The sequence below is a fragment of the Vanellus vanellus genome (genome assembly GCF_965231255.1).
Source record: "Vanellus vanellus genome assembly, chromosome: 3".
Lineage (NCBI taxonomy): Eukaryota > Metazoa > Chordata > Aves > Charadriiformes > Charadriidae > Vanellus > Vanellus vanellus.
The window spans coordinates 129,783,522-129,796,941 of NC_138907.1; the positions used below are offsets into that span (position 1 = coordinate 129,783,522).

A 13,420-nucleotide genomic window follows, 5' to 3' on the forward strand; every position below is an offset into this window, starting at 1 on the left:
CTCCCACCCTTGTGAGTCTGTCTGTCGCACCTGTGGAGTGTCTGTCTGTCTGTCTGTCTGTCCGTCAGTCTCTTTGTGCGAGGAGTCCAGTGGGCCACGGCAGAGCCCGCAGCTGCCAATAAATGTGTTGGAGAGCAGCAGCAGCAGCAGCGCAGGCAGCCAGGAGGGGAGTGGGGAGGGGGGAACGGCCCAGGCCCCCCATGAGGGGCACAGCACGGCCAGGGCCGGGTCCCCAGCACGGCTGGCACCAACACCAGTGCCTGCCCCAGCACGAAAACCAGCCTTTACAAAACAAACCACATTTACTGCACAGTGGAACACGGGCTCAATGTGAGCAACTTGAGAGCTCCTGGTACCTCTGCCAGCCCCATCCACCCTGCCCAGGACAAGGGCAGCCTCCCCGCCCCCCTCCCTGCCCCTGCACAGGGGGTCAGCCAGCAACGGGGAGCAGGAGGCAAGAACAAGCACAGCCCCATGCACATGGGGGCCCACGGTGCTCCCCCGGCGTCAGGCCCCAAGACCCCACAGCTCACCCCAGGGACACGCGTGGTCCCACCGCCCTCCCCGCACCAGCTCAGACGAAACAGCGCAAAAGGATCTTTCTGGACCCAGAGCATGAGGACAAGCATCCCGAGCATTCCAGGTGACAGCCAGGAGCAGCCATCCCCTCCCCGAGGCGGGGATCCAGAGGGTAAGAAGCACTGAGAGGGGACACAGAGCCCTCCCCAGGCCCCAGCCAGTGCAGCCTGGCCCAAGCTCCTGCTGGGGGCAAGTGCACGTGGCAGCAGCACGAGGGATCCGCCACACTACTCTGTGGGCAGTGGGGAGCTCTCGGCGGGGCTGGGGCTGCCGGGCTTGTCCCCGAAGAGGGAGCTGAAGCGGGCACGCCGCTCTGGCAGCAGCTGGCGGCTGACGCCGGAGGCCAACCCAGCCAGGCAGTGCGCCCGCACGATGCCCGCCTGCCCACCCGACACCAGCCAGGCGTGCGAATCCAGGTTGGGGCTGAAGCGCACCTGCAGGGGAAGAAGGGGGTCAAGAGGGAGGGGGCCGAGGCACCGGGACACTGTCACCCTGCAGCAGTGTCAGCCTCCTGCCTGTGGGCAAGTGTAGCCCTCTCACCTTGTGCAGGGACTCCAGCTGCAGGCGGTCGAGGCTCAGCTCTGCCTTCACCTCCTGTGTGTGCATCCGGCGCATGGGCTCCCGGCTGGGGAAGTTCTTGAAGCTGCGCTGTGAAGCGGCAGCACCGCTGTCAGCAGCGTGCCGGGGGCAGCAGCGCTGTGCACATGGCGGTCCTGGCGGCACCAGGACCGCAGTAGGGGCAGGTGCTGCCTGGCCGGGGGACACGGGTCACCCACCAAGCAGCCATGGAAAGGGCAGCAGGAGCCAGACCCCCAAGGAGCGCCTGGGTAGGGTGGCTAGAGCATGGCAAACCCCAGCCCACTCCCCCAGCACCTCTCCAGCTGCTCGGGCCCAGACTTGTCCCATGCCAACCCCTCCAAACATGGCCCATCACACCGGGGAGTGGGGGCCCAGGCAGGCTATGACACCCCCCCCCCCCCCGGCTCCTTCCCAGGGCTGGGCACCCCAGACTGCTGCCACAGCCCAGACCCCGAGCACGCTGCTTGGCCCATGGCCATGCCCCCTACTCCCCTGCGACCAGGCAACCGGGGGCTCATGCGTGGGGGACCCTGCCTAGGCCACCGTCACAGCTGTGCTCTGGGGGCAGTGCTGCAGGGGCCAGCCCGGGCTCCACTGGAGGTGAGGGACTGCTGTGAAGTCGCCCTGCCACTGCCACAACCCCTCAGGCCGCCAGCCCCGCTCCCATGGGTCCTTCCCCAGGGTCAGGACCACCCAGCCCCGGGGCTGCCGCCCTCCCTCCTACCAGGTCCGTGTCCCGGAATCGGATGTAGCTCTTGGTCACCATCTCGCTGTAGAGCCTAGTCTTTGGCAGCGCCTGCTCACTGTCCTCCGGTCCAGTGGGGCTGCAGGGCAGCAGATCAGCTTTGTAGATGGGCTGTGGGCGAGACGGGGCTCAGGGCAGGGTCAAGGCTCCATCTGCTCCTCCGCGGGCAGGGACCACTAGGGATCAAGCAGGGCCGGGCGCCCCGGGGGTCCTGCCCTGCCTTGGAGCATGGCAGGTCTGGGGCAGGGGAGAGGAAGGGCTGTCGCCATAAGGGCAGGGGACAAAGAGGGCCAGGGCTGCCCCAGGCGTGAGCCTAACCCCAAAGGTCCTAGCCCCAGGGCCAAGGCTGCTGCCACCACACTTCCCCACCACGCAGCCCCTGTCTGGGCAGGAAGAGCATGACACACACATGACACACATGTGCGTGGTGCAGCAGACACCCTGAGGCCGGCTCAGGATGCTCTTCCAGTGACCCAGGAACCTGGGTCCCACCCTGCCCAGCCCCATGCATGTTGCAGATAAGCCCCGGTGCGCACGACGGACGGCTTCTTACAAATCTGCGGTCTGAGGACCGCTTGATGTTGAGGGGGTTGACAGCCAGGTCGGGCAGCACCGCGGCCAACAGCTCGCCGGTGATGTCTCCCGCAGCCACCGTGTTCAGCCAGTCTGAGCCAGATATGCTCTGCAGGAACAGAGGGCTCTGAGGTGCAGGGTCCCAAGGGCCCTCCCCCACCCCTAGCCCAGCAGCAGCGCCACCAATGCCAACCCCTGCGCACCACCCTCTGTCCCCCGGGGGGCCAGGCTCGGAAGCACAGCCAGCTCAGACACGGCAACGCCACCTTACCCAGCTGCCACAGTCCCTGGTCCGAGGGGCAGAAAGTGACCCCAAGAGCCAGGGACACACACAGCGGTGTCACCCCCACCTGCGAGCTGCAGGGCCCAATTGGCACTAGGTTTGGGGCAGGCGCCACCCCTCCTACACGGCCCCTGGAAAAGAACTGCCCTGCACCAGCCTCTTACCCACACGGTCCCCTTGCGAGGGGCCACAAAATAAGCCTTGAAGCCCAAGTACCCAGCATCGATGTAGTGGATCCCACAGAGACCATAACTGCAACAGAAAGGGAACAGATGAGGACAGAGCTCCGCACTGCCACCCTGAGACAGTGAGAGCCAGGCAGCAGCCCACCTCCCCAGAGACCCTAGGACCTAGGCAGATGGAAGGGGGACCGTCCTCACTCTAGTGGCATGTGACAATATCACACAGCAGCTCAGGGCAGGTCCTGGAGATTGAGAACACACCAAGACCCCAGAACGCTTCTACCAACTTGTGTCAGTCTTGGGCCAGGCAGCAGCTCTGCCACCCAGCCCAGCTCCAGGGACTCGTCCTTCCCCGTGCCCACCCTGCTCATGCATCCCCTTGGCCGCACCAACACGATGCAGCTGCAGCGCAACCCAGCACAGCACAGCCAGAGGCTCCCAGGGAGAGAGTGACCCTGGGGACACCTGGGAGGTAAGACCAGACCCCAGCAGCAGGCTGGCCCCAGGCACAGAGAAGACACCATGATGGCCCCGGCACTCACGAGGCGTAGCAGTTGTCCTGGGCCACGGTGACCCCATTGTAGGGCAGCAGCCAGGCCACCTCAGTGCTGAGGAACCGCTTGATGCTGTTGATGGGCTCATAGAGCCGTCGCACGTCCCAGAACTTGATCTTACGGTCACTCCCTGCCGTGACCAGGAAGTTGCTGAGAACCAGGAGAAAGGCAGCACTGAGACCCCAGCACAAGGCTGTGCCCTGTCCCCGCTTCCACAGGCAGCAGCTCACCCCCACCTCAACCCGGAAAGCCCAACCCAACCTCTTCGCTGCCTCACAGGGACAAGTGCCATCAGCACGGAGTCCTCTTAAGCCCATTTCGGCAAAGGAGCCTCACCTGCAGGAGCGAGCCCGCCCTGCCAGGCAGAGCCCGCACCAGCACAACTCCCCCACCCTCACCTGTCGGCCTTGCACCACTCGATGCTCCGGACTGCGTGGTCATGGGCTAGAAAGCACCGGAAAGGGTAGAGCTTGAGGGAGCCATCGGGCTGGTGCACACACTGCAGCAGGGACTTGGTGAGCAGGTTCCAGATAGCCACAGTGCCTGTGGGATGAGACCTGTGCCCATCAGGAGCTGCCCCAGCGGCTGCCCTGGGGCCAGCGTGGGACCTGCGGCAGTGCGGGGCTGGGGACGGGCAGCGGCACAGGCAGGGGACGCAGGAGCTGTGAGGCATAGCAGCTGAGCCAGGGCTGGAGTCAGGGCCGAGGCTCAGACGGGGACAGGATCGCTCGGGTACAGCAGGTCCTGGCAGCGCAACACAGCTGCGCATTGCCTGAAGCCAGGCGCAAACTCGCATGCAGGAAAGTCAGACAGATGCAGATTAAGCCAGAGCCACGTTCCTGGAGCCGACAGGTATGTGAGGTTGCCTGTGGCCAGCCCACGATAAGCCTTCCCCCTGTCCCAGGGAAGGGCAGAGGCTCCTGCACGGTGTCTGTCACTTGTCCCCCACTCCCTGCCCCGGGCTGCGGCTGAAGGAGCACAAAGCTCCGTTTGTGTCTGCCTGTGGCAGGGTGAGGGCTCTTGCGCAGGAGGGGGGACTCACCGTCATAAAAACCAGCTGCGAGGTGATGATGGGGCTTGGATGGCATCCAGGAGAGGCTGAAGCACTGGCCGCACTCAGACGCGTTCCCTGCCTGGATGGAGCCCACCTGGAGCGTGGCAACACACTGCACCTGGAGACCAAAGGACAGGCATCAGTCACAGCCCCATGCTGGTACCATCCGCGTCCCGAGAGACGGGGACATCCAGGATTGGGAGAACGGCTCTATCCTGCCACCTGGACACCTTGGGGCCAGCGAGCTCTGCAGGTGTCCTGACTCCCTCCCCAGCTCTCCCACTGGCACCAGCCAGGAGGCTCGCTGGGTGCCAGCCCCGATGGGGGACCGCAGTGGTGGAGGACACTAACCTGGCAGATAACGTGCTTGTGGAAGGACCCATCTAGAAGAGAGCAGAGGAGGGTCAGGACAGGCACCAGCTCTCCTAGAAGCTCCCAGCGGCAGGAGCTGCTCAGCAGCCTGGAGCCTGGCTCAGTGTTCCCCACAGCCCTTGCCCGGGGCTCCCAGTTCCTCTCCTGCCACCCATCTGGAGCAGTGTCCCCACCGCAGCCAATGAATGGCAGGCAAGCACTCCCAGCAGCAGAAAGCAGCACACGGAGCAGCAAATCCAAGAGCAGGCACTGGCAGGACGTCCAGGAGCCAGAACTGCCTGCACTGGAGAAAATGGCACCCTGAAAGGCTTCACCCCACCACGACCAGCTGCCTGCCTTGATGGAAGATGCCTTCTCCAAACTCAAGGGGACCCAGTGGCACATGGGGGCCAGATTGGACCGTGATTGCCCCAGGGAAAGAAGGAGCAGCCATGCAGGATGGGGTGCTCTGCCAGGGAAAGGTGGCCAGGCTGGCCAGGGCGGCCAGTGACAGGGGCTGGAGCAGCCCAGGCAGCCTATCCTGGGGAGAGCAGACGGCAGAGACCCCTGCACCTAACAGCTCACAACAAGGTGCCCGCGGGACCCCAAACGCAACAGCTTTGTCTGCCAGAGAATCTCCCCCACCAGGGAACGACACGAGTGCTGCAGGGCCCCTGTTCCCCACCTCTCGGGCCAGAAACGACCCCCCTGTCCCCCCGCATGGGGCTGTCCCCCACACAGCGAGCACCAGACAAGCACGTCTGCACCCCAGAGTACGGCAGCCTCAGGCGGAGGTGGTGTCATGCAAAGATACGGAGGAGCCATGCATCTTCTCTGGCACCTCCATGACAGCCAGGGCATGGTGCGGAGAGCAGCCCCGGGCTCTGTCAGGTGGAAACACTGGGTGGGGGCACCCGGAGCCCCAGAGAAAGCCAGCACAGCCACGCTCACCTGGCAACTCCCAGCAGGGCCCCAACACACCGCAGTCTGGCCCTGATCCTGTGGCTGCAAACCATCACCCCCAGCCCGGCTGCGAGGCACAAGGACAGAGCTGCAGCCACAGCCAGGCTGACGCTACGTGACAGGAGCCGGCTGGTCCGCAGGAGCTTTGCAGGGGAAAGGATTCTTCCTTTGGGGAAGGATCCACGCTTGCCGCAAGCTCCCCACGTGGGGGCTGCGGCAGCCGGTGCAAACCACCCGGAGCCGGCGCGCCAAGAGGGGGGCGGGAAAGGCAGTGCCAGCGGCCGGCAGCGCAGTCGGCAGCACAACGTGCCGGTGGGAGTCAGCAGCCGCGCTCGGGTGCAGGGAACCAATTTTCCGTTGTCAGCCGTGGATGTGTAGGCTGTTGGCTACGGCTGAGCGACCACGAGCAGCACACACAGGTCATCAATCTCGCTTGGCACCCAGCAGATGAGACTATTACAAGCACCATTAACCCGAGCCAGCTGAGCGCTCGGAGCCCGAGATCCCCACTATGACAAACAGCTCCAGCCAGGCTGGAATAAGCAGCTCTGCCACAACAGGACACGCTCCCGGCAGCGAGGAGGCGGGGAAAGGCTCAGGAATGCACTACGGCAGCTACGCCTCACCCTGCAACCCCACTCCAGTCACCGAGAGCACCCTTCCAGTCTGCCCAGTCGAGGGCCCAGCTGCAGGCAGGGCTGCCCCGGGAGCTGTGCCCTGGCCGGGCTGCTGCAGCATCCCCAGAGACTGAACCTCCGGGCCAGCAGCGCTTTGACATCCCTCAACACCAAAAGGCAGCCCTGCTCCCCTCCCCTGCCCTGCTGTTACTCTCCGCCAAAAGCAGCTGCTGGTCCCAAGCCCGGAGGTCTGCTGGGGCTCGCCGCAGGGCAGCACTGGCCCAGGCACAGTCCTGCTGCACTCGGTGAGCGGGGTCTGCCCCACGGCCCCCTCGGCACAGCAGGCTCCCTCCCGCGCGGGCAGAGGGGCCCCAGCCCCGGGGCTCACACGCCGCCCACCCCGGCACGGTGGGACAAGGGCCAGGACACCCCTGCCCAGCAGCGCAGCTCTTCCTACCTTTTACCTGGGTTCTCTTGGAGCGCTGCAGGGCCCCGGGGTGCGGGAGGGCGTACAGCACCACCTTGCCATCCGAGAAGGCCACGGCCAGCAGGCCCAGCCGGCTCATCTGCGGGTGCTGCAGAACAACACACAGGCTCAGCCACAGGGTTTCTGTTCCCCCCCCCCCCGCCCCCAGGAAGGCCAGGCTTTAGCCAGCACATGGACTTAGGAACTGTGGGGAAAACCTAAGGCGGCCCCCCAAGCCTGGGCAGCCTCTCCCAGCAGTGCACCCACCTTCCTGGCAGTGGTGGGTGGCTCCCAGGCACCACTGGGGCAGAACTTCATGTCCCAGACACAGCCGTGGTCGGCAGCAATGGCATAGGCCAGTCCAGCCTTCTCGGCAGAGCTGCAGGCATGGATTGAGCAATGAAGAACGGGGGAGCTAGTGCCCAGCAGTTCCCGTACACACCAGCAATGAAGCTGGCGATCAGCACAGCCCCTGTGGGGTTCAGGACAGGGCTGGCGGCTCTCAGAGAGGATGAACCTCACCCCCAGCTCAGCCACAGAGGGACAAGAGGTACGAGCCCATCCTGGGAGCCAGGCAGCCCCCAGCCAGGCCACTCACCCCTCCTCCTGCTGCAGCGTGCCCAGGCCCCAGAGCTGCAGGAGCGCAGGTCCCCCATGGAGCCCGGCCACGCTGTGCGTCTCCTCCATGCTCCCATGGCAGTAGACAGCTACATACTGAGAGGCCGCTGAGCCCTCCGGGGATGGGCACCACTCCATCGCCCACACGGGGCCGCCCACGAAGAAGGACACATCCAGGCGTTCCTCATGGGGTTGCAAGGAGCCAAACCTGCCAGTGGGGAGGCGGGTATGGGCACGGGGCAAGAGCATGGCCAGTGGGGGTGGGAGGGCATGGGCTGGGCAGGGCAGCACTGAGCTGGCACAGAGCCCTGGCACAGGGCTGGGGGGACCTCAGGGCACGCTGCACAGGCCAGCCGCTCAGCCCACTGCCACTCCTGGTGCCCTGGGGTGACCGCCCATCCCTCGGACCTGCCGGGACCACAGCCCTGGGGGCTACTACCTGTCCCAGGCATGACACCCATCACCCCGGCAGTCCCTCGCAGCACACCTCCACAGACCTGTTTACCCTGTACAAGACACCGTCGTCTTCGATGCCCTCCCGCTGGATAGAGAAGAGGGGAGACTTCTCTTCTGCCGGCAGGTATGGGGCAGCTTCGCTGGGGAGGCAGAAGAAGGTGAGAGGACATCTCCTCACCCCCACCCCTCTACCCAGTCACCCCCTGGCACAAGACCATGCCCCAGCACCCGCCCAGCCTCCACACAGCCCAGCATGCCCTGCCGCTGGCCACCCTGAGGGCTACTAAGACTCCCCAGCCAAATCCATGAGACCCCCAAAGCCCATGCCAAGAAATCCCCATCCTTCCTGCTGGGGCCTGACCCCACCAGAGGGACGGGGGAGTACAGCATCCCACCCCGATGGCTGCTGCCACCCACGCTCCCTGCCCCAGCTCACTCCAAACATGGCTGGAACCTGCCTGAGCGCAGGCAGTGCCTGTGCCATGCGTCCCTCCCAGTCCCCACCTTCCTACGCTGCTCCGACGGTACCTTTCGGAGAGACACGTCCATTTGTGCACCAAAGGGATCCAGTCAGGAAACTCCCACTGCGAGTACTTCTGATCCCGCCTGCAGCGGATGCGCCAGATCTCAGCAACAGCCCCGGCCCTGCCTGCAGCACGGGCAGCCCCACACCGAGAGCTCTCAGCCCCTGCCCAGTCCAGTCCCATCCGTCACCCCCAGTGCTTCCCGCAGGTGACAGGATCTCATCCCCAGCAGCTCCCAGAACACCAGCATTCCCGACAGCACACACTCCTTTCTCCTTGCACATGTGAGAGTGATGGTACCCAGGGCACCAACAGCCACTGCTCCCTGCAGCCCACCCCAAGCCCCCCCAGCCACCCCAAGCCCCCACTCACAAGCTGCAGGTGAGGCTGGAGCACTTCTCCACTGGGGCCATGATGGAGTTGTGGAAGCCGTTGGGAGCAAGGCCTCGGCACTGGGGCTTGGATCTCTGGGCACAAGAGCAGACTCAGAGCAGGACCTGACCCGGGCTGCCTCTGCCTGCCCAAATGTTCCCACGAGCCCCCAGGGAGACACGCCTGTCCTAAATGGCACCAATGCAGCCCACAAGCACAGAGCTCTCCTCTAACCACAACAGCAGCAGTCACCAAGACCACGTCATACTGGGCTAGACACAAAGTCCCATTCTGGGGACTTCCACAAACTACAGGACAGCCTCCAGGGCCCTGTCCCCAGCCACCCTAACGCGGAGCTGCCTCCTGGATTCACGGCTGACAGGCACTGACACGCCGCCCCAACCAAGCCCTGCTTCTGGGCTGTTCTGCCCTAAACAGCCAGAGGTGGAGACACCACATGACAGCTCAGACACTTTGTGTTGTTCATGCAGGGCCAAAGGTAAGAAGTGGCCAAGGCGAAGACCCTGCCCTTACCCCTGCAGATGACGTCTTCCCACCATGTCCTCGGAGTCCCTCCAGCTCTGGCTCCGACACCTCACTGAGTGGCGCGTCGCTCCCCTCCTCCTCCTCCGCCTGCAGCAACACCTCCTTTGATGGCACAAAGTCAGCATCTTGTGCAGGATCATCACTATCTGTTTCCTCCTCCTTCCTCCTCCGGCTCTGACGCTTCTTCTGCATACACTCGAGCTCTGGCTCCTGGGCACTCTCGGTGGGAGCCGGAGGCTGGTACACTGATGTCAGCTCCTCTGCCAGCTCCTGCAGGTACAGCAAAGCCCTGGGACACCAAAAGCATTGCCCGGAGGTGAGCAGGGGGACGGCACAGGGACCAGCCAGCCCTCCCTCCAGGACTAGGCAGACGCACTCCCCCAACACGTGGTCTGGGTGAGCAATTTGCTCCAGCCCTGCCCAGGCTGCAGCAGAGCCCAGCTGGATGCACTGCCAGCCTCCAGGTTGGCCACTCGGACAGCCAGCATCCCCTACCCCTCACCAGGGAACGCCAGCCTCCCCAGGTCTCCGGCAGCAGAACGCATCCAGCAGGCAGAGCAGTGCATGGCCCTTTGCCAGCCAGAGAGCAGGAAAGCCAGATCTTCCCGCAAGCGCCCTCCGCGAAGGGAGTTCCCACAGAGAGCACCCCGCCACACCCTCCCCCTGCGCAGCAGAGCGAGGGGACTGGGTCACTGCGACCCCACCAGCTCTACCCCTGCAAACCCAGGGCTTGCACAGGCACCCGGAGACCACAGCCACTGCCTGAGCTGCCTTCAGAGGCCCCACAGCACACGGGCTCCCCCAGGGCTGCCCTTTAAGCAGCGCGTGGCTCACACAGTTTGTTCTGCTCCCTCCTAGACATGCATCCTCCTGTCTTTGCCAGCAACCAAGGAAACCCCACTGCAGACAGCCCACCGCCATCAAACACTGGCTGCACATGAGGTCCTCTACAGCCCCTGCTGTCCCCCACACCCCCGCGCTCCTGGATCCAAACACATTCTCCTAAAGTGGGAAAAGACCATCCTGTAGTGAAACAGTTTGCCTCAAAGTCCTTCAGGAAAGACACCGAGATCTCTCAAGGCAAGGCAGAGGTCTCGAGGAACTGCTCCGAGAGCAGCTTCTGCCTGTCCTTCCACGGTCCCTGCAGCACCTGTGCCCCAACCCCGCCATGCACTGCCCCCGCTTACACTTTGGCTGCGCGCCTCTTGGGGCGCCCGCCAGGGCGGGTCTCCAGGCCTTCCGATGCCTCGCTGCCCCCCAGCATCTTCTGCACACAGATGGGTTCCGGGGTCGGACACTCCAAGTCCTGAGACAGTTTGAGCAGCAGCATCTCCGTCTTGGACTTCCGACCGCGCTTCCCGGGTGCCTTCGGGGGTGGCACGGACCCATTCTCCAAGTTCCTCGAGGGCTCGCCATGAACCTCAGTCTCCGCAGGAGCCAGGCCATTGGGGTCACTGGGAGTATTTGGGGGTTTTTGGTTTCGGACAGTTTTTTTCTGGGACTTGGTAGCTTCGACTCCCTCCTCAGAGCGGCTCAAAGCATCCTGATCCCTGAGCGGTGACGTTTCTCCTGCTGACAAAGAACACACGCAGTCAACACGACAGGGTTCTCCTCCCAACTCTGGCCGTGGCGACCCACTGGGCTACCGCCGCCCAGCCGGACACTAGCCCCGGCCTGGAACGGCACCAGATGACAGCGGGGTTCGGGCACGGGCCAAGGGGGACACATGGAAATGGGGTGGGACACATGGACATGGGGTGGGACACATGGACATGGGGTGGGACACATGGACATGGGGTGGGACATACAGACACGGGGATGTACCAGGAAGCCCCGGGTGGTCACCCCGGGGCACGATGCGGTGCCGGGGCCCGCAGCCCGCCTTAGGCCCCGGAGCGACGGCCGGGCCCCGGCACCGCATCGTGCCCCGAGGAGACCCCCCACCCGGTGCCCCCCCGGTACGTACGGAGCTCCCGGGATTGCCGCTCCCGGCCGCGCCCGGTGGCCACCGAGCCCCGTCCCGACCGTCCCCGGCGGTTCCGTTCCCGGCAGCGCGGCCCACGGGCGGCGTTGGACGCCATCCCGGAGGCGGCTGCGGGCCGCCACTGCTGCCGCTGCCGCCGCCGCCAGGCCGGAAGCGGAAATGGGGCGTCGCGGAGAGATGGAGTCACGCCGGAAACGTCATTACGTGAAAAGGAGACTGGGAGGCGGGGCTGAGGGACGGCGTGAGGCTGCGCGTCTACGTGAGAATGGGACGGGACGATGCAGTGCGGACGCGCAGAGCGAGGGGAGAGCCGGCCGGGGGTGGGACCGGGGCGATGGGGTAATGAAATGCGATCGTAGGGAGGTGATGTCATTACACGTGTCCTCACGGCATCACGCACCCCCCCCTTACCAGCGCAGGGCGGGTGACGGCGGCAAAGCAAACCGAGAGATTTGAGCTGGGAATCGATACAGGACAGACCTGCCGAGGTCTCCTACAACACAGTCCTGATGTGCGTGTACGTCAAATATCCGGGGTGGGCTCACCCCATAGTGCAATACCACCACTTCTGTCTTTGGCACGAGCAAAGTCAGGGGAGAGCGCGAACGCAGTCCCCCACTACCACAAATTATGCAGTCGAGTTTCCCGCATTTGGGGAAATCGCAGGGGTCAGCACACCCGGAGTGCAGGGGATGAGCCTCGCCCTGGGAAAACCACCTGCCTGATCATGGTGTCTCCCCTGCCAGGTAAGTATGCTCGGCTCCCCGCACCCACAGCAACACACGCCGCCGCACGCACACGCTCCGCTACCGCACCACACACACGCCGCGTCCCGCCACCCGCCGTCTGCCTCCGCGCAGCGCCCGCGCAGCGCCCGCGTTCCCCCGCGGCCGGCGGCGTGTTGGCGCGGAGACCTCCCGTCACCCCTCTCTCGTTCGTATTGATTTGCATGTCTCCGCCCACCACCGCGCGAGGACCCGCCCCAGACAGACCCCCGCCCCTCCCGTCGGGACCCGCCCCTCTCGCCCCGGTGGCGGGCGCGGAGCCGCAGCGGGGGAAGGACGCGCCGCGCCGGGACGGGCCGAGGGGACCCGGGGCCGGGCCGTGGGCAGCACTCGGCTCCCGGCAGCCGTCCGCCTCCCGCCGCCGCTGGCGGACGGATGGCAGCGGCCCGCGGCCGCGGGTGCCCGACCGGCAGCGGTAACGTCCCCGCGGGCCGGGGGGCGGCTGCGCAGGGGCGGCCGGGGGGGGGTCCAGCGGGGCCCCGGGAGGCTCACACCGTCGTCTGAAGGGCGGCAGCCGCGGCAGAAAGGCCAGCGGCACCCCCGGAGCTCAGGGTCCGTCCTGCCGGGGCCCCGCTGTCCCCTCACCCCTTCTCGCTGCCGGACTCTCACCGCTCACAGGCAGCGCCCCGACCCCTTCCCCCTCCGCCTCTTCCCCTCTTCCCCGTCCCGACTCGCTCAGCGTCACTCCTCTGCTCTCCGCTGGCGCCGTCTGGCACTCGTTCCGGCCTCTCATACCCGTTCGCTTCAACGTAGCATCAGCTGAACCCTCACACGCACAAACACCGACATAAACCCCGCTGGACCTCCGTGCTGCCCCGATACCAATCCGAAGCACGTACAGTTCCCTCCCTAGAGCAATACAGCCACATTTCGGGATGTTTTATGAGCAGATGGGTCAAACCGGTGCTATGCTTGGGGAGTTAAAAGTAAGTTTTGAGACAACAGTAGCCTCGAATAGAGTAGATAAGGAGTATAAGCTAGAATGAGCTAGTTTTGTATAATTAGGTGCCGTCTAATTAGGCCAAAGGGCAAACAGCACGCACGAAGAGTTCAATCAGTGGACACGGTGAGGAAGACTAGCAACTATCACCAGAGAGCCCTGGAAGACCACCAATAGGCATAAACGTGCATGTGCCAAGGACATGTACATACATTAATTAGTTACGGAAATAGTATGAATATGTGAATA

At 64.8% G+C, this 13,420-nt stretch overlaps 1 protein-coding gene across 1 annotated transcript; it reads right to left on the bottom strand.

Annotated features, from left to right (window-relative positions):
• Window positions 1-683: 683 nt before the first annotated feature.
• Window positions 684-11,567, bottom strand: GTF3C2 (general transcription factor IIIC subunit 2). Its single transcript, XM_082481309.1, has 18 exons — window positions 11,429-11,567; window positions 10,650-11,031; window positions 9,451-9,751; window positions 8,917-9,011; window positions 8,549-8,626; window positions 8,062-8,160; window positions 7,545-7,772; window positions 7,214-7,325; window positions 6,938-7,055; window positions 4,901-4,932; window positions 4,538-4,667; window positions 3,894-4,038; window positions 3,484-3,645; window positions 2,924-3,011; window positions 2,457-2,585; window positions 1,883-2,014; window positions 1,120-1,227; window positions 684-1,013 (listed from the first exon to the last, which is right to left on the bottom strand). Exons 1-18 carry the CDS (start codon window positions 11,541-11,543, stop codon window positions 807-809), a joined length of 2,661 nt encoding a protein of 886 aa, XP_082337435.1. The 5' UTR covers window positions 11,544-11,567; the 3' UTR covers window positions 684-806.
• Between the last annotated feature and the right edge of the window lie 1,853 nt (window positions 11,568-13,420).